We start from the raw sequence: 21,050 nt of genomic DNA, 5'->3' as shown, positions 1-21,050 counted from the left end.
TGAGCTCGAGTATTGTTATTCAAATAGTTGTACACTTCTACAAGTCAAGTTCAAAGTCAATTATAGTATGACTTAATTATACTGAATGGCAGTCCGACTCGAGCTACGAAGTAGTAATAGTCAAATAAATTGAGCTGCAATATAAATTAGTATATATACACGGGAGACGAAATGACTTTTTTGACTTTAACTATAAATTTATTATTTTTCAGAAAGATTTTATTGACGGAATGGGGATCATAAATAGAATTTTTTAGTAGGAGTATGGTTTTTTTAAGATATTGTGTATATAGAATAATACGAAATATACAAATGGTCTTCTAAAAAATAAAAACTTGAAGATGCAATATTCTTCACTTCTCTAAATTCGTGTAAGTTTCATTAAAGCTAGATCTAATCAACCAAGAATCAAGAATAAAATCACAAATAGGAGCATATTCCATCACATAAAGAAAATAAAGAGTCACTAATTACTAAAATAATGTTAGCATCCATATTCATACAATTCATGTGTTATTTTAATAATTATTTCATCCGTCACCCTTCAATAAGCACCGTTTAAATTATCATGGGTTTAAGAAATATTGTAGAAAAAAGGGTTAAAAAAATTAGTGGAATGTGAGTCCTAAATTTATTCTATAAAATTGTTAGTACCAAATTTAATTGAAAAGTATAGTTATTTTATTCAATTATTTAAGTATTTACTTCTCTAATGTTATAGTAGCATATTAAATATTTATGTTTTGAAAACAAAATTAAAAACATATTTAAATTCAAAAATTAAGTTTCAAGAGCCGTATATATATTTCATGGTAAGAAAATGGTTTTAGAAGTGACGTGTTTACATCTAAAAATATGGTGTACCGTGTACCAGTTCTAATTGAATCAAATTAGAATCCATCAACTTTTCAATGAAAATTGAATCAAATTTTCGATTAATTCTGTTTAAGGTTTCTTCAGGTTTAAGCTTTTGTTTACTTCTTCTTCTTGGGTCAACTTAACTCTTATTTTGAAGACGTTTTTTCTTATTGTTCTTGTTGTGATTGGTCTGTTTTTATTCTGTTGTTGTATTGCACTCTAGCTCGCTACTATTTAGTAGCTTGAGATTTTTTAATTATAAAATAAATTGTAATAATCTAATTAGGATTTAATCATTAATGTACCGTGCATCAAAATGCAGTAGCCGTTTGTGCTTTCTTTTAAGAAATGTTCTTCTACTTCAATTTTTTGTTAGCATTCTATTCAACCAATATAATGAGTTATCATAACTACTACAATTAAAATAAATACTACTGTATTAATTATTCATTCACTGGAATTTTTAAAAAAATATTTATTTCATTTACTCATTTCGTCATTCTCTTATGGAGTAACTATTTTCCCGATATTAAAGTTAAATCATCATTCTAAACTTAAAGTACATGAAAAGAGAGAATAAAAATATCTAAAGCATTAATCAAATCATTAATATTTTAATTAGTAATTATTCTTTTCAAATGGGCGATGATTATGGCGTTGAAGACGGTGTCACTTTTCAATAAAAATATGTTACTTTATGGTACTTTGATTCAGTTCATTGATTTTTTCCTTTAATTTCTAATAAAATAATTTTTGCAGTAGTTCTATTTTAAGGTTCTCTCCGACCAAACCCAGTAGTTTCCAAGATTCTGTGTCTCTGAATTTGCCTCCGGTTTAGGCCAATAATCTGTGGATCAAATGTTAGGGTTGATTAACAATTTTTTGATGTCGGTCTACTTCAATATACAAACAAATTGGCTTTTAAATTGGACCTCTATTTCATTATAATTAGCTAAATAAATAGTGTAGATGCGTTTAATTAGTAATTTAAATTGGACATTTATTTCTCTGTAAGAATGACTGATCAATATCCTATTTATTCATCCTTCAAACTAAGTATATAAAATAAGATTAGATACAATGAATAATTAAACATTAATTAAACGATTTGACTAATTTTTCAGCGGCACATATTTTTAATTGCCATTTTATGAGGTGGGACGAAGAATAATACAAAATTCTTAATTACTTTGTATATTTGGAATATGACATTAGACAAAGAATCAAATACTTTTAATGGTGTGAGTTTATGAAAAATCTTTCAAAGGTGCTCTAATGCAATATATTCCCGATATCGTATTTCCAATCTTCTTTCGGTGTTACTCCATGTGTTATTGTGTTTATTTTATTTAATAGGATGAGTTGAAAAATTAATTGAGGTTAATTTTGAATTTGTTTGAATAAGTTATCATTTGAATGTTTAATTTTATCGTATTAATTGATGTATCATATAACTAACTCAAAGTAAACGTTCCTTAAATTAAAAGAAGAATTGTGATATGAATTTTTATGTCTCTTCTAAATTGCATGACTTCCAAAGTTTGAATACATTTAATCGATCTTAATCAGAATCTCTAATAATGTCACAGGACTGTTATATTTATTTTACATGAGGTTTAATTATTTTAACAACATCTAAAATCGCTACATGGACAATATTATGGATGCTCTAATTTTAATTAAACAACCAAAATCCATTACCTACGGTTTTTGAGCCATTATTTTGTTCATCCTTCGCGGGTGAAATATATTTTTAGTATCTAAAGTTTGATACTTTAATATTATTTATCGTTTTTATTCTTGAAAAATATTATTACACATTTTTTAATTTTTGACTTAATATTAAAATACATTTTCACTTTTTAGACTGTTTTGGTCAAAATACCATGGAATCTTACAGGACTATTTTTATCAAGTTTATTAAATTTTTTCATCGCTTCTTTCTCATCTTTATTTTTAAGATTAAATAATCTAAAAAGAAATAATTTTAGTACACAAAAAAAAAAAAAATCTTTTACTTAATCACTTCTTATTAATTGCACCGAAATGAACTCAAAAATTTGGATGTAACTTTTACGAGAAATACAAGTCAAATCATATGCACGTGGTTCACCTAATATTTTTGGTCAAGAGTCACTGCATGAGCCAAAAAGACATTGAATGAAATCTTAATTGCTGAGATATATTTTAATCATTATTCAAATATGTTGCGAATATGAGATTATTTACAAAACAAAAAACAAGCCATCATTACGAACTCCGAATATATAGAAAAAGAGAAAATAAATTGGTTAAAATAGAGCAAATAAATGTGAAGCATTATCACTGCCACTCTGACTCTGAGTCACTGCCACTCTTACTCTTTCTGTCTGTGTTTGATTTTTGACTAACAGACCAAAATGGTAATCAGTCCTGCTACAAAACAAAATATCAACAGAATTTTATGGTACGTGCTTTGAAAAGAATCACGTATCACTTCCTCCGTCACAACTAAATTGTTAAAATTCTTAGAAATGCAGATTAAGAAATTATGTTGAATGGATTAATTGAGATAAAATATATTAGAGGAGAGGAAAAAAGTACTCACGTCCCAATTAAGTTAAATCATATTCATTTTTGGGATGTCCAACTAAGTTGAGTCATTTTCTTTTAAAATAAAAAATAAAAAAGCAAAACATTCAATTGTTCTTACTTTATTTCATTACCTACTTTACTCTATTTTTATCTTTCCTACTTTTGAACAAAATTTCTTAATCTCCGTATTCAAAAGTTTTAACTCAACTTCGTGTTCTTTCAATAAAATAGATATAGACAAAAATGTAGAAATAATTTTATTTTCCTTTTTAAAAATGTTTCATTTTTAATGGAACATCAAAAATAAAAACATTTCATTTTAATGATAAGAGGTACATTAAAAACATTTTGAATAAATAGGAAAATTTTCATTTAGAAATTGTTAATCCAAACAACCAGACTTCAATTTTTGGCATTTTCTCTATGTTTTAGAAAAAGTTAATCACTTTTTAATTCTCTATTTAAAAAGTCGGACCATATTTTCTACTAATAATATTCTAATATGAGTTATACAATTTATCTCAACAAAATTATTAACAATATGGATTGTATTTATTGGTTGCTCTGTTCAAACTTTGTTCACTGCCCTTAATCATTTGACCTTTGCTTATATATCCCATAGAATGAAAGAAAACGTAACCAAAGATTTCAGGATACAGAAGCTAATCTCTTTTGAAGTATTTTTGCACTCTTTTAGTATTTTATTGCTCTTTTCAGTATTTTTTTTACTTTATAAATTTATTTTTGTCTATTTATCATTATTGTTGAATTTTTATATTTTTTTAATAAAAATATACTTCTAATGACACGAATATAATATAATATTGATAAAATATAAAGTAAAAGAAAAGGGTAAAATATAGAAAAGAGAAAAGTGGGCAAGTAAAAGCGAGAAAAAGTGAATTTTAATAAGGATAATGAATTAGAAGAAACTTTTCAATTTTGTATTAGACTTTTGGTGGACAAACCAAAATGGAAGAGAAGACGGATGAAGTATTATTCAATTAAAGTTTTGAGTGAAGATAACTTAATACGAACTTTATTTTCATTAAAGAAAGGAGTTTTATATAACAGGCCAACATAGTTTTTGAATGAAATTGAATATTATCAAATCTATACTATACCATCTAATCTACGATAATGAATATTGACTCAACTTAATTAATCATAAATAGATGTAATTAATTGATTAATGGAGTGCAAATTTTATTAATAATGCATCTCCTTAAAATTATTAAAAATTAAGTAGTGTATTACATACAATTTGATGAAAAAAAAATAGGTGACATGATGTTGAAGAAATGACCTTCGACAAGATGATTTTAGCCCAAATCTTCTTATCACGAGAACCAAAATTTCCCTTTTGACTATATCTTATGAAAAACTTTTATTGCAGTATTGGACTAAATTTCTTTCCATGTAAAAATTTACATGAAGGCGAAAAGTAGTAAACAAAATTGAAGGAATATTATCAGTATATGCATCTCTATTCCTATAAAAAGAACGAGCTTTCTTCTAAAAAATAAGCTATGGATGGACGTTAAAGATTTTAATAAGAAATCTAGTAAGTAAAAAAGGAAAGGAAGTGGGTAAAAAGTATATGAAAGAGATGAGAAAAAGTATGATGTATGAGATATAAAGTTTTTATTTTTTGGAATAAGACTATTTTACGTGGACACCCCAAAATAGAAAAATATGACTATTTTTCATAGACGAATAAAGTACTAGTACCCCTTCCTCCATTCTGCAATAGTTGAGTCATTTCATTTTCTGCACTCGTTTTGGAAAAATGATAGAGAATAATGTAGAGAAGAATTTTATCTACGTTATTTTCTCCCTTACTTACTTTTTTGTCCATTTTATCTACTCTATTTATTATCATTTTTTCAAACAAGTGCAGAAAATGAAATAACTCAACTGATGTGGAACGAATGAAGTATTATTTTACAATCCATTTATAAAATTGTTGGACGAACTGAGATTTGACCAAAATTCATCTCTCTATAGCAATTTGTCCAATTCAATAAATGAGGAGGAACAAGAGATACAAGGGAGAGGGGAAAATGAGAAATGAGAGAAACGAAAAAAAAAACAGTCCTTCCGTCGTATAGAAATTATATTGTTTGGAGACAACACATGTTTTGATGCGTAATTGATAAAGAAAATGTGAAAAAGAGCAAATAGTTAGTAAAATAATGTAGTGGATAACATGAGTCATAAAAGAGTAGGAGAGAGATTTCCAAAAATAAAAATAAATGATTTTTTATAGGACATTTGATAAATATAGATAGAGGAACAAAAAAAAAGAATAAAACAAATTAAAAGCATAAAGAGAAGTGATATTGATAATGTCCAGATACATCCTTTTCCCAATCTGGGAGAAATGCAATTAGCAGTCGGCCAAACAGAGGCTTATGTTAGTTAGTGGTTTTCCTAGGACGCGCCACGCGGCGCGAGCCCACTACGATGCGATGGGCCATCTCCCCCTCCGCACGTGTCGACCTGCACGAGCTGGCGGTGGTGGTCTGCCCTTCCCTTGACGGCGGCCCAACGCGGGCCCCGCATCTCAGCCCATGGGCCCCCATCCGTTTTTGTCCCCTTGTGTGGAATTGCACCTATAAATCACCCCCAAAATCAACCTCACAATCTCAATTCCCCTCTCTCTTCACTTTCATTCCAACATCCTCTTTCAATTTCCTTCAATTTCTCTCTCTTTTCTTCAATTCAAACAAACGGAGGAATTGTTGGAGATGGCCAACCAAAATGTGGTGGTGTCGGACGCAATAACGGCGGCGGTGGCGGGGCCGTCGATTTTCCCGGCGGCGGCGCAGAAGCCGCCGGCCGTGCCGGGGACCTACATCAGCATCTCGCAGAAGAAGCTGGTGCAGAATCTGGACATCAACAGCGCCGCCAGAATCAACGCGTGGGTGGATTCCATGAGAGCTTTATCTCCCACTCACATCAAATCCCACTCTCTCTCCGACCATCGCAATGTAACTGCTTCATCATACCATCACCATACATACATACATACATACATACCATAATTATAGTGATTTAATTTTTAGTAATTTTTTGTTGAAATTGGAGCAGATGCAGCTTCCCTCGGCTATGGACACGTTCGAGCAAATCATGAATGATGCAAAGGGAAAGCAGATTGTGATGTTTCTTGACTATGATGGCACGCTCTCTCCCATCGTTGAAGATGCAAATCAAGCCTTCATGTCCAATGCGGTTACTCCTAATTCCATTCTATTCAGTTTTTCTTAATTTTGTACTACTAGTTCTATTAAATTCGGTCATTTCAGACTCTACGTCCAGTGGTTCTGACCCCATCAGTTCATTTTTTTTATATTTTATAGTATTAATTCTATTAAATTCGGTCTTTTGGGACTCCATGTCCAGTAGTTCTGACCCCACGAGTTCTATTTTCTGAATTTGCGACCATGAATTTGCAGATGAGGGAGACGGTGAGGAAAGTGGCTAGATACTTCCCCACTGCTATAGTGAGTGGGAGAGGCTTAGACCAGGTAAGATTTTTTTTTTATATTTTTTTTATAAAAAAAATAGGATTAGATTATAATTTTGGGTTATTTTTGTCTGAAAACAGGTGTATAGTTTTGTGAGACTGGCAGAGCTGTACTATGCAGGCAGCCATGGCATGGACATAAAAGGCCCATCAAAAAGTTCCAAACACACTAAAGTAAGCTCTCTTTACTCAAAAAGGCCAAATTATGAATTTTGTTCAAATTCTAGTTCGTCTCAGAATCACTGGTGGTCAACATATGATTTCTTACGATCAAATTTAAATTTTTTTCTGATAGAATCTTAAATATATGAGACTGACCAGAATTTGAATAATTTAAGACAATTTACTAATAGAAAAAGTATTGGAAACATGATATTAATTGGTGGTGAAATTGATTGGTTAATCAGGGTGGTGAGGCTGTTCTTTACCAACCTGCAAGTCAATACCTTCCCATGATGGACGAGGTCAGTTATTTCAGTTTGTTTGTGTTCAATTAATTCATAATTAATTAAAGAGTGGTGAAATTAAATTTGGAATCTAATTCTCAGGTTTACAAAGCACTATTGGAAGTGACAAAAGATACACCAGGTTCTACGGTGGATAATAACAAATTTTGTCTGTCTGTACATTTCCGACGTGTAGATGAGAAGGTAATTAATGATTTTGTATATTTGTCTAATTAATCGACTTTTCCTATTTTCTGTACTTAATTGGAACTGAATTTTTACAGAAATGGGTTGAACTTGCTACAAAAGTTGGATCAGTGATGGAGGCCTACCCTGACCTTGTATTGACCCAAGGAAGAAAGGTGTGTGTTCTTTTAGTTAAACCGGAAAAATAACGAAATTCAGTCAAATTTAGGTGTTTCTTGCAATGGTAAAAATCAGTCGGAAAAGCCTTTGAAATTTGTAGTTGTTGTTTTTCTTGCAAGAATGATGTTTTATTTGATGAATTCAATTTGATTAAATTTAGGTTTTCGAAATTCGTCCTCCTAGCAAATGGAACAAAGGGAAGGCTCTTGAGTTTCTGTTAGAGTCACTTGGTGAGTTGTTATTTTATTTTATTTCATTTATTTTTATAAAATAGTTACCAATTGTTTACTCATTAATTAAAATTAAATTTGATACCACCTTTTCTTTTGGGCCCTAGGTGGTCCTAACCTGTGAAATGGACCCTTACAACATGATCTTAAGTTATTGTAATTCATTGGTGTAATGTTAATATTAATACTAATTAATTAAGCATTATTAATTAGTGGGATCTCTAGCTAATTAACTTTAATTGTGGCTTCTCTTATTCCAATAGGATATGCTAATTGTGCTGATGTATATCCTATCTACATTGGAGATGATCGAACTGATGAAGATGCATTCAAGGTACTAATTAAAAAAACTTAAACATCATTAATCCCATGATTAATTTATTAATAGTACTAATTAATTTCCAAATTTGGAATCAGGTTCTAAGAGAAAGGGGCCAAGGATCTGGAATTCTTGTTTCCAAGATTCCAAAAGACACAAATGCATCTTATTCTTTGCAAGAACCATCTGAGGTAATCATTTTTCGAGGTATTTAATATTTATTGGGAATATAATTAATGGAACTAATGTTGTATTTTATTTTATTTGATTACTTTGTAGGTCATGGCATTTCTAAGACGTTTGGTTGACTGGAAAAGATTATCACTGAGGAAGCAATTCATGTTGAAAGCAAGACTTCAAGGGATGAAAATGCCTATGCCAATTTGAGAACTAATTGTTAATAGATGTTAATTATTGAGAAGCAATATATGTACGTATTTATAAATGTACGTATTTAGTAGCTTTACATGCTTTTAAGTAAAAATTAGATAAGAAAGTTAAAATGTGAGGGCAAGGAAAAGATATTAGCCCCCCATTTAGCTGAACTATGCCCTTGTACAACTTTTTCTTTGTAATTAAGTATGTGCAATGGCAAATTACTATTTTTCTTCTTGTTAATCTACAAAGTATGTGCAATAGAAAATTTCTACATTTCTTCTTGAATAATGTTTAATAGAAAATATTTTTATTGGGTACAAAAATTCAAGTAAAAAAGATCGTGAGCTAGGAATATAAAAACAACTCAGAATATAAACTTCACCACGACAAAAATGCCTGAAGAATTTTGTACCACATCTTGCATCGAAGCAGCGTCTTCATATTTTTATAAAAACAACTTGGAATATAAATAGCAACACGACAAAAAAATGCATGTAGCGTTTAATTTGTACCATATCAAAAGCGCATTTTGCATCGATGTGTGATTTTTGTATTATTAATTGGTAAAACGTAAAAATGACTCGATAAACACGAATTTGTTTAGGTCATTAATTTGAATTCTCTGATTAAATGACTTATTAATCAGAGGAAATATATTTTCTTAATTGGCATTTTGTCACAATTAACATAAAATCTATGATATCTGACATTGATGGCTATGAATATAAACTAGGAAGAACTGCAATTAAATAGTATTTGATAGCTGCCGACCATTATTTTTTTGAATATTCTAATATTATTACAATATACACATCTATGATAAATATATACTTATGTATATTAGATTATTATATATTTTTTGAAAGCGATAGTCATATTAGTCATTGGATATGTTATTCCAATTAAATAAAGACAGTTATGCATGGAACATGCTCGAGTCGTGGTCTCATCTATTGGGATGTGACATTAAACGAAAATTAATAAAGTTATAATGTTGGTTTATTTAATGTGGTGTATTTTAATATTAATGGAGTCTTTTTAATTCAAATTGATGTGGACTACCTTATGCACTCCGTTTGATTATGGAGTATAACATTAAACTTCATAATATATGTATAAATTAAAACGTTCGAATTAAATTAATTCTGTTTGTCTTTTCATTAATTTTTGTTCTCATTTCTCCTTTATTTCCCTTCTTACCATTTTTTCATTATTTTGTTCTATTGGATTTGTTCCAGCAGCTAAAGAAATGATAAAAGAGAAATAAAAGTGGCAACAAATGCAAAATAATAAAGAAATCTAATTTCATTGGTAATCAAAACTAATTAAGTTCAAATATACAAACTTATGGGGTTGTTATATATGCAAAGAGGGAAAACTCTTTTCTTTTTTCCTATCTAGCTACTAATATGTACACCTACAAGTCTTAATCAATATATCACTTTTTTTATGGGAAATTATTCTTCTCAGTTACAATGCTGCAGTTGTTTATTACTACTTTCAAGTTTGAATATTCAATTAAATATTTATATATGTTAATTATATAGCGCATTGTGATTATCTTATCTACATATCCATGCAAAGCCCACTAAATTTATAGGATTTATATAGACCAGACACAATCAAGCTAGCTAATTATATATCAATTATTATGATTTAGAAAATATTGGTTATTTCACATTAACTATTATTGTTCCTTTACTAGGGATAGATGATAATTATTTGTTGCACTTTTGGGAAAGATCATTATTGGCTATATATTTGAAACTCCTATCTAGACTCTAGCAAAGTGACATGCTACCCACAGAAATATATTGGCATTATGCAATTATTGAACACATATTAACCTAAACATAACTAACTAATAATACTCAAATATAGGAAAATGAATGATTTTCTACTAACTGTCATTTGATTTTTTAATAAAGTACCCAATAGCTAGGAACCATGGGGAGACTATTTTAATCAATGCTACACCACTAGGCATGATAAATAAATTAATGGGGTTTTAAATTCATTGCTCCCAAATATGATTACAATTACCTTGATTTGGGAAATCCCACACACAACGAATCAATTAATTAAACTTAGTCCCATTTTGTATATATTTCTCTTTAACAAAAGTTCTTTAGAGGTAGCTCGAAGAGGAATTGCTACCTTTAAATTTTATTTTGGTTAAATTTTGAAAGGAAAAAAGTCACCCACATATCTATTTGTAAAGAATCTTGGACAAACAAATGGTCGAATAAGGAGTTGAAACCCACTCAACTTTGAGGTTGTCTCTTTCCAATTTCTTCTTTTGAAAAAATAAAGATCCAAGAAAAATAAGTCTCACCGAATTTGATTTATTGTGGAAGTGTGGGTGTGGGGATGATATTGGGAGTCAAAAATAAAGTTATACTAAAACACACGCACATGAACATTATAGAATCTGATTTTGACTTGAAATAGTGCAATATTTCATTATAATTCATTATAATATTATTCAAAATAAAGTTGGTAATGTATAAATGTAATGGTAGGAGATAGAGACACAAAAATACGACATATAATAAAAATGTATAAGGAGGGAAAAAGAATTAAAAGAAGACATACATATAGCATAGATTCTTGAAATGGACCATAACATGCCTCCAATATGTATATCTGACAAAACCTAAGCCTTTTGAACGTGGAAAGATGGAGTCCACTTCTTCACTCTTATTTTAACTTTGTTACATCCTTGCTTCAATTATTGGCAAACATGGAAAAAAGACTATCTTCATTAATTACTTTCTCAACACTTCCACTACTAATAATATACACATCTACTCTTTTGAGGAAGACTAAATTTATAGCATGTATGCTTTTGTGATCCAATCTAACTAACTTCTATATTTAGTAATAAAAGTTGATGCATGGTGTCGCAATTATATCCCTCTAGCTTCTTCCCACCAACACTATGTGTGTGCCCCATCAATCATTCACATATGTAGTTTTTGTTGTTATGAAATAATTGTCCAAGTAATCTCACGCATAAACGAGATGAACGCATTAATTGTTTACCTAGTCGATACAGTGTATATCTATAGGCAAGTCTCCTCTCCTAGAAAGGGGGCACCGCCATTCACAAGATTTGACATGAAGATTTGGATGTCATTGTTCTACGTCGTTAAATGGTCCATTTGGAATATACAAAATAAGATGGTCTTACAAGGTTTGAATCAAAATTGGATTTAAATAAATGAAGCTTTTTTGGCAGCTTGGCTTGTGGACTCGGGGTTGGTGTCATAAATTTTTGTTCTCTCCAAAACAAGCTCTCAAAAATCTAAATGATCGATCTAAGAAGATGACTAGAAAAAAAACATTGTAATGTAACCCATTGCTTGACGTACGTAGGGACGTTTTTGAGGTCATGTTGGTTTTTCGGATGAATTAGGGAATGGATTTCGTATTTGGCAGCCATATTAGTGAGTGAGTTGTTTCTTTGCATTGTTGTTGTTGTCTGAATCGTTCGTCAATAGGTGTTCGTTGGGGCTCTTTCCTTGAGTTTTCAACTTGCCATGTTTTGCTTTTTGGCTAGGTTGTACTAATCATTCCTAGCTAAGAGTTTAGTTTACTTCGAATTTATTCTCTATATATGAGACTTGAAGCATTTCTATTATGATAAAAGTCTCTTTTTATAAGCAACATAGATAGTCTAACCCTAGTCACATTAATAAACATATATCCTAGTAAGGAAGCATAACATTAGACTCTATACTCCAACATTGGCATCTATTGTTTAGGAAGGGGCCAATCTAACTAAGCATGGTGCAATGACAAGTAAGAAGAAGGCATGTTATGTTGGATTTGGATGGGTTATCTAGTAAGCTAGTGATGGATGAAGTATGTGGAATATGGATGCAATGAATGGACTCCATCTCTCACATAATAAGCAGCCAAACAAGCCAATGAAGATGATGCATATGCCAAATTAGGATGTCAGAGAATGGATGTGATGATGATGATGATGGTCCTGCATCATATATACGTGTCATCATGCAAGTGAGACATGCATAGTCACTTTAATTTACTCACATATGTTTCTCTCTTGGGAATTGGTCCCGGCCTTGAGGGTCGAGCCATATAATATATATGCAGCATATATAATATTAGAGTGTGTGTGCATGCATGTGTATTAGATTAATGGGTGTCACATGGATGAGGCAGATTGCCATTGTTATGGGGAACAGATTAATGGATGTGTATATGGTTGTGGTATAAGGGCATTGGTCAACATCCTCCAAATTTAAATCTATGATGATTCGAGAAAATTATTATTGATTGTGCACATGCATTAATTCCAATTGTGATATGTAGCCTTTGCATATTATAATTTGCACATTTCATCTTATTTTTGCTTAAAAAGATGGACTCAATAGTCAACTGTCAAATATGGGGAATAATGATTACGGAATTACGTTCGTAATATTAATGATATGATATAACTTGTAAGTAATATTTGATTACTTATAATTGTTATGAACTATTTTAGGAAATATAAAAAAATGGAAAAAGTAGCGGACATAAGTTCTAGCTACTATTAATTTTGCAAAAAATAGAACTATTTGAAATGGGTTAGTGGAATATATGTATTATTTATCGAAAAATAATAGTACTAGTAAATATGAAATGTGGCACTTAGTTAATGAATGCAACATTTACATTTTTTTTTGTTCGAAGCAATATTTATTTTTATGGTTGTTGCAAAGCATTCTCGTGAAAGAAGACTAGTTTTGATATTGAAAAAAATGATAATGTAAAGTAGGGAAAGCTATCGCAAGCAATGACGATTCAAGATTATTACTTTTTAATTAAAGTGTGTGTACGTATATATTTAAACAAGAAGCGTCTCCAAGTGAGATTACTTCTCTCAGAATGCTACATTAAATTTAGTTAAGAGTTACATTAATTAAAATAAAATATACATCTGCTCCAGAAATCTCCAAGTGAGATTACTTCTCTCAGAATGCTACATTAAATTTAGTTAAGAGTTACATTAATTAAAATAAAATATACATCTGCTCCAGAAATTGATGTTTAAGAGAACATATTTCTGTCAAAATTTTCAAACTTCAACTTATTTCAATCATAGTGCATGATATCGTGTATAAGAATATCAATATGTAAGTGGATTTATGTATCTACAATAAAATTCAAGAAATTGAGATCCATTTATATTTGGCCATTTGGGTGTATACTTGGGCCTGATGGTCAAGTGGAATGGACTATCTTCATTTCTTAACCCAAATCAGAGTATTTGAGAATGCGAAAATGAAATGGGCCTATATCATACTTGGAAAGTTACATTTTTCTTTTGCAATTTGTATCACTTGTATCATCAAAATAGTCCAATTCCAATTCCAATTCCAATTCCAATTATATACTCACTTGATATTTTAGAACAATACCGACATTTACGAAAAAAATAGATAAAATACATCTGGACAATTTTTTACAAATTTTGGTTAATGTGACTAGTGCATGGATTGGATTTTTGTGGGAAGAACTTGATGCAAATTTAGAAATCAAATCAGCAAAATAAAGATCCATTTCACGGGTCAAATTCCAGTCCACTCGGCATCTTACTACTGTGGACGGGACGGGAAGCTACCCCGATTTCGTATAGTACACGTAAGATCCGACACCAATTGAGTCTCGTCCTATGGATCATAAAGCAACAAACATAATACGAAGGAAACGGCGATGACGATCAGTCGGGGTTCGATGCGGCCAAAACATTAGTTTGATGAATGCACACAACACACCTATGGTTATATGTACCAAAAAGCGTCGTTCCAAGAATGACTGCAACCCAACAGGAAATGTACGAAAACTTTGTTCAACAACTTATACACGAATTAGGATTAGTATATGATTGGATCGGATCGTAATTTTGATTATGTAATTTTATCTCATTTATTGTGTAATCTTTATGTTAATATTTAAAATTTTATTCGAAAAAGATAAATAATAGGGCCATATATAATTAAGGCATGATATAATAAGAATTTGCGATCAGATTTGAAAAGTAGACCCACAATTATGGTATAATTGCACGACTTAATTTTTTTGGATAGTCTTAATATGCCTCTTTACATTAACAGGTAAATAGGAGCTACTATCTCTTTCTCTGAGTTAGAAGAATTAATAATGCAATAGTATTATTGTAAATAAATTGGTTGACGAAACATGATGCCAATAACAAGTGTTGGAAAGTAAATGGAATTAGGTGTATCCACCATTCTTCATATATTAATAATACTAGTATGTCACATGATGCCACGCCATCTTTGGAGGCCTCGTCCATCGCTTTTTTAATTATGTTATTTCCAATTAAAGATTGATCAGTTAAACAAGTGGGTACGATTTTCTCTCTATTTAATAATAAAAAATGTCCAAATATAATACATTTTGTCCTTTTATAATCGATATTATTCTCGGACACGCATATTCCAGTATCTTCCGTTGTAATAAAACTTAGTCAAGTATATGGAATAAACAATGTACTACCATAAAGTAATATAGGCTAGTTAGCATTCAATTTTCTAAATTAAGTAATTTTCGTAGTTTGTTTCTGGATTTAATTTCACTAAGTCTTTGATCCCACTAAATCTAGCATCTATTATGATTTATGAATCCATAACTCAAACACTATATTTTCGTTTACAAGTTGGTGGATTGTGTTACATATTCTCTTAGTTAATCATACATAACTAGAAAAATATGGGTGGCGGAAAAATATATCGCAATGTATGTGGTTTAAACTTCAAATATGGCATTTTTTAATTATTAAAATTATAAATGCATATTAATTGGTTTCGCTATAGACTTTAATGTGTGTGGTCCATCTTTAAATGAATCATCCAGGCAATCAAACTAGTATGATGATTGCATCTATGTAGAAACAATAATTACTAAAAAAATGAGTCATTTTTTGTTTCTTAAGTAATTTTGATTTTTGAATAACAAATTACCAAATACGATAAAAAAAATTTGGAAAAAGTTAAGCAGAGTTCATAGTCGAAAATTTTCAGACGAAGGTGGTGGTGGTGGTCAAGCAAAAAACATGTAGGGCATTATGTGGATTAAAGAGAAATGAACAAGTAGTGGAAATTAAAGAGAAATTTGTTCATTTTATCTTGAGTGACTTAAAAAAAAAAAAAGGAATCTAGTGAATGGTGTTTGCATATTTTTGGTACATTGTAAATATTAATATTCCATCTATTATTAGGAGTCTTGGTTTGCCATTTTGATTCATCCCCTATTAGGAGGTATGGTTCACATTTACTATAAATGATAAGTATGTCTAAGGTTCCACTCAAATTTTACTACAAAATGTGCACACAAAACTCCTCCTAGATTCTTTTTTCCACCCATTTTCATTTATATTTTTTAAAACTCATGCCAAACTCACCAGAACTCCTCCTAATGCCGGACACAAGGAATAGCACCAGAAGTATCTGATGAAAAACTTTGTAACATTTGAGGCATTTTCACGCTGTTTTCTAACATTTTTGCCCCTTTCGACACTTTTACAATCATGCCTGCCTGCATCATTTTTCACTCACATCACCAAAATATTACACGCATATGCCTAAAAAAATCATCATGAGACATGTGCTCATGTTTTAAACTTTGAAAATGTGAGATGAATCAGAATTTGAAAAAAAAAATGTGATTTTACCCGCAAATAACCCAACAATCATATAATTACATACATGTCTTAAATTATATTTATTTGATTTCTTATTTTATGATAATATATATACACACACTAGTGGCATTTCACTATAGTCCAAAGATAGAAATATGAATCATCTCAAGAAGGAAGCCATGGCAGTCAAGCAATCCTTGTTGAAGCTCCTCATCCTCTTCTCCATCATCACCATCTCCACATCTGTAAGTACTTCATTCGATTTCACAACTCAATTCATTCAGTTAATCGAATCAAATTTCACAGGACGAAGATGATTGCGTGTATTCCATCTACGTGAGAACGAGCACGATCATCAAAGGCGGCACCGATTCCAAGATCGGCGCCACCTTCTACGACGCCGACGGCTACGGCATCCGCATCAACGACATCGAGGCCTGGGGCGGCCTCATGGGCCCGGGATACGACTACTTCGAGCGGGGCAACCTCGACATCTTCAGCGGCCGCGGGCCCTGCATCCCGGGCCCCATCTGCGCCCTCAACCTCACCTCCGACGGCACCGGTTCGGGCCACGGCTGGTACTGCAACTACGTCGAGGCCTCCTCCACCGGCGTCCACGAGGAATGCTCCAAGAAGTACTTCGAGGTCGAGCAGTGGCTCGCCACCGACGCCGCGCCTCGCCAGCTCTACGCGTATCGAAACCTCTGTTCGGGTTCTTCGGGCCGGGCCGGGCTTATGAAGCGCGCCATGGATTTGCCCAAGGTGTCGGTCGTGTGAGTTGTCACGGGCTTTTTTGGGTCCGGGCCGAGGCCCAGTATAAGCTTGCGTGGATTGTATATTAAAATTTTAGTTGGAATAAATGTGGGAGGAATGGGACATGAAGTCCCGGGCTTGGTAAATAATGCTATTGTATTATTTCGGACATGTTTGATTGAAGTTGCAACATTTGTGAGTTAATATTTTTACATTTAAGTTGAATATTAGATTATAGTAATTGTTTTTTTTTCCTTATTTATTGTTAGACTCTTGATTAATTTCTCCTAAAATTTGGATTCTTTTGCGGGTAAATAATAAGTTTCAACTTTTGGATGATGATATGGATTGATAACAATTGTTGAAGTTTTTAACAATATTACAGGTGTATAATAGATGTAGATCTGATTCGTTGGATATCCATTTTATGTCGGCAGCCATCACTTTCAACAATCTCCTTTTTTCAATGGTGAGTACCTACTTCTGTGAAAGATATAAGTCTTTTTTAGCTATTTATAAAATTTAATTTGGTAGTACTTGTTAGATACTGGACAAACTAAAATTCCTTTCGAAATATATGCAAAATTTCAATTTAGTAGTATCACTCTAAAACATTAATATTTTCCAATATTAGTAGTGTAAAGCATAAAGATGAGGTAAAACACAAAAATTGGGAATATATTAAAACCTTAAGAACATGAGGTAAATTAATTCGTTTGATCGGGGGCACTGCCTTAAGGGTCAACCAGAAACGCCCGGGGGCACTGTCTTAAGGGTCGACCGGGCACTGTCTTAAGGGTCGACCAGAAACGCCATGATTGTCCACCAATATGCAAGAAGAATTACCACGTGTAGTCTCCCGATCTGCAGAATTAACATTGCATCGGAGGAATTCCAAGCAACTAAAATTAAATTTATATCTACTTTCCTTTAAAAGAAAAACATAAAACACATGGCTTCATTATTTAGTAAGGTTAAGAGAGTAATGTCAATGCCAACGAAAAACACCATAGCTTGGCCATTTAAAAAGCCAAATATAGTAACATGAGTACATCGATAAGGTGGTACGGCTACCTAAGCTCGAACTTTATTGTCGGGCTCCTCGGCCGGCCTAGCAAACCGATGCTTCACCTTCATCTTGTTGATGGCATTTGCCGGATTCAGGCTCTTGGGGCATGTAGCTGTGCAGTTCTTTATAGTCCTGCACCGATACAGCCGAACTTCCTTATCCGTCAGTGCTTGCAGCCGCTCGTCACCAAAATCATCCCGACTGCCAGATTCACAAGAAGTGATCATGCACAATAACATTAACCTGTCTATCTCATTTGCCAATTTAATCTATCTTATACTCTCTTCAATCCTCATTATATGTCTCATATTTCCTTATTTGTATAGTCCCAATAAATGTCACATTTCACTTTTACTTTTTTTAAGTAATGAACCCTATATTCTACCAACGCATTCTCACTCACATTTTATTATATAACTACTTCATATATAAAAATAGGACCCGCATTCCACTAACTTTTCTACCCACTTTTACCAACAAGTTTAAACAATTTCTTAAAACCCGCAGCGGTCAAAATATAGGACATTTAATGGGTACCAGATGGAGTAATTTTATTTGAAGATATATAGACAAGGTAACCTGTCGCTTATCCAGCGATAAGCATGAAGCAGTGCTGCAGGTCCGAGGAACTCCTCGGGATTCCACCAATAGGACGGGCACGAGGTACTGCAGCAAGCACATAGTATGCACTCGTAGAGCCCGTCAAGCCTCCGTCTCTCTGCTGTGCTCTGCCTATATTCTTTCCCGCCCGGTGGGGGCTTTTTCGTCTTCAGCCATGGCTCGATCAACCTGCATTTTATGTTACGATTGCAAGGAACGGATAATTACTCTCACTCCTAAAGGATAAAACAGAGTAGGGAATGGATATTGCTAGAAATCGATCGAAATCTAAAGCAAACTTTGGCAACAATGAATCCGAAAAGTGGTGATCTTACTTGTATTGGTGGTAGAAATGGGTGAGATCAACGACTAAATCCTTGATCACGTACATGTGGGGCAGAGGGGTTATTACGGTAGCCGTGCTAGTGTCCGAATCAATCGGCTTAAGGCAGGCCACCGTGTTCGTCCCATCAATGTTCATCGCGCAAGAACCACATATACCTTCTCTACAGGATCTCCTATAGGTCAAACTCGAATCATCTTCAGATTTTATCTTCTGTAGAGCATCAAGAACCTACAATATACAAATCCTCTTCATTGAATTGTTGATTGGAATTGTATACTAATTCATCCAAAAATGTGTTTTTGACATTCTTGTCACATAACAAATGAGATTTCCCTACATAACAAAACCAAAATCCACATTTCAGAGGTGAAGCATGATGAGAATGCATACATACATAATGTGACACACATGCAAATTATATTTATTTAAACAACTTTAGGCCTCAAGTAAATCACAAAATTAATAAAAACATCAAATTTATAATGTACTCATAGGTTTTCCAATTATAAAATCATTTAATCAAACCCTCAGTTAAATGGTTTGCTGAATAATCTTGTGTATGATCCAGAATTTGGACAATTCATACAGAAAAGAGCTTCAAAATCACATTATGATTCAATCATGCTTATAAATATTCATACATAAAATTTTCTCCATGGATAATTTTTTCTTTAATGTATATATATATGTGCACTTCTATACACTAGAAAACACAAATAAGTTAAAAAGCCAATCAAGTGCTCTTCCAAACCAATTCATTCTATAATTTTTTGAAGCAAATGATAATTAATTCCTCTATTATACTTAAACTGTAATTAAAATAAAGTTACCATAGGTCCACAGGTGGACAAATCGAGAAAGAAGGATTGAAGAAAAGGTTTTTGGTGGGGATGATTAGGGCTCCATCGATATATCTTGAACTCCTTCTGATTCTTTACATTCCTTTGAATATTGTGTTGTGATTCAACTACTTCTTCAGCATGTTGCTCTGCAGCAGGGTGGCCTTGCAGAATAGGGAAACCTCCCTTTTTTGTGCTAAATTTAGCCACTTGTTTCGATCCTCCCTTCAACCATGCTCTCCACATCTCTATCTCTCTACTGAACTTCACAGTTTACAGCTACATTTTAGAAGCGGTTTATTGCTTAGTGTAAAATGAGGTGTTGAGAAGGGAGAGAGACACATGTTTGCATGGCTACAACGTGTTCTAAAATAAATAAATACAAGTACTACTATTTAAATAATACAAAATAAATACAAATAATACTTGTTTGAATTGAATTTTATATTTCATTTAAATAAAAACACGATCATTTTGCAGAAATACTTTTCTCAATTTTCCTCTGAATTGATGGTATATTATATCATATATTTTAATTTATTATTTGAAGTCATACTATAGCAGAAAATTACAAAACTATCATCTGCCTTTATTTATACTAACTGAGGGCTATAATAGTAAATTCCACATAATTAAAGGTTGATATAGTGTTAGCACATATTATTATAACTCAATTTTTCATAATAATAAAACACTCTTTTTCAGCCTTAGGCCCTTGCCCATTGTGCATGCCACACCGAAAATTTAACCAATTAGATTGGACTATTAAATGCAATTTAAATGTTTCTATTTTCCGATTCAAACACACCCTAAATTCACAACTGTAGCTGGGCCTGTGAGGACCTGGGCTAGAATTGATGTGGAGTGGGCTTAGGTTGATTGGATCCAGAAATAACCTAAAATATCTGGAGTATTTAATTTGACATAGGCCGGCCCAAATAATCTGTTCCCCTACACAAAAATATCCATGTAGTAATTAACATTTATACTGTCAACTGTCGGCTCGTGCGAAGATTCCTTAAAGCAATTAGTTAAACATATTACTGCAGATTCCTTTAGATTTTG

General features: G+C 32.2%; 3 protein-coding genes across 5 annotated transcripts; 2 read left to right on the top strand and 1 right to left on the bottom strand.

Moving 5' to 3' along the window:
• The first annotated feature begins 6,088 nt into the window (after positions 1–6,088).
• LOC125217162 (putative trehalose-phosphate phosphatase J) lies at positions 6,089–8,940 on the top strand. The gene is made up of 11 exons (XM_048118997.2): positions 6,089–6,425; positions 6,526–6,666; positions 6,891–6,962; positions 7,043–7,135; positions 7,369–7,425; positions 7,510–7,611; positions 7,692–7,769; positions 7,934–8,003; positions 8,267–8,337; positions 8,421–8,513; positions 8,602–8,940. The coding sequence occupies exons 1-11, from the start codon at positions 6,183–6,185 to the stop codon at positions 8,707–8,709; spliced, it is 1,128 nt and encodes a 375-aa protein (XP_047974954.1). The 5' UTR covers positions 6,089–6,182; the 3' UTR covers positions 8,710–8,940.
• A 7,442-nt stretch (positions 8,941–16,382) lies between these two features.
• Positions 16,383–17,335, top strand: LOC125214233 (PLAT domain-containing protein 3-like). Its single transcript, XM_048115168.2, has 2 exons — positions 16,383–16,623; positions 16,685–17,335. The coding sequence occupies exons 1-2, from the start codon at positions 16,534–16,536 to the stop codon at positions 17,153–17,155; spliced, it is 561 nt and encodes a 186-aa protein (XP_047971125.1). The 5' UTR covers positions 16,383–16,533; the 3' UTR covers positions 17,156–17,335.
• Positions 16,830–20,256, bottom strand: SDH2-3 (succinate dehydrogenase 2-3). 3 transcript variants are annotated; one of them, XR_016137233.1, is made up of 6 exons: positions 19,977–20,256; positions 19,136–19,374; positions 18,780–18,989; positions 18,206–18,401; positions 17,820–17,995; positions 16,830–17,614 (listed from the first exon to the last, which is right to left on the bottom strand). XR_016137233.1 is itself a non-coding variant. In XM_089068843.1 (5 exons), exons 1-4 carry the CDS (start codon positions 20,229–20,231, stop codon positions 18,206–18,208), a joined length of 900 nt encoding a protein of 299 aa, XP_088924969.1. In that variant the 5' UTR covers positions 20,232–20,256; the 3' UTR covers positions 17,789–18,033. The 3 variants fall into 3 exon arrangements, 2 of the variants coding, with proteins under 2 accessions (XP_088924969.1, XP_047971124.1); XM_089068843.1 differs by lacking the exon at positions 16,830–17,614 and having other exon boundaries at positions 17,789–18,033; XM_048115167.2 differs by lacking the exon at positions 16,830–17,614 and having other exon boundaries at positions 17,789–17,995.
• Between the last annotated feature and the right edge of the window lie 794 nt (positions 20,257–21,050).

The sequence above is a fragment of the Salvia hispanica genome, chromosome 3 (genome assembly GCF_029641045.1).
Source record: "Salvia hispanica isolate PSC_SH4W2 chromosome 3, Shi_PSC_v1, whole genome shotgun sequence".
NCBI classification, from domain to species: domain Eukaryota; kingdom Viridiplantae; phylum Streptophyta; class Magnoliopsida; order Lamiales; family Lamiaceae; genus Salvia; species Salvia hispanica.
The sequence above is the reverse complement of the archived record's forward strand: the minus strand, read 5'-3'. Positions and strand labels throughout refer to the sequence as shown.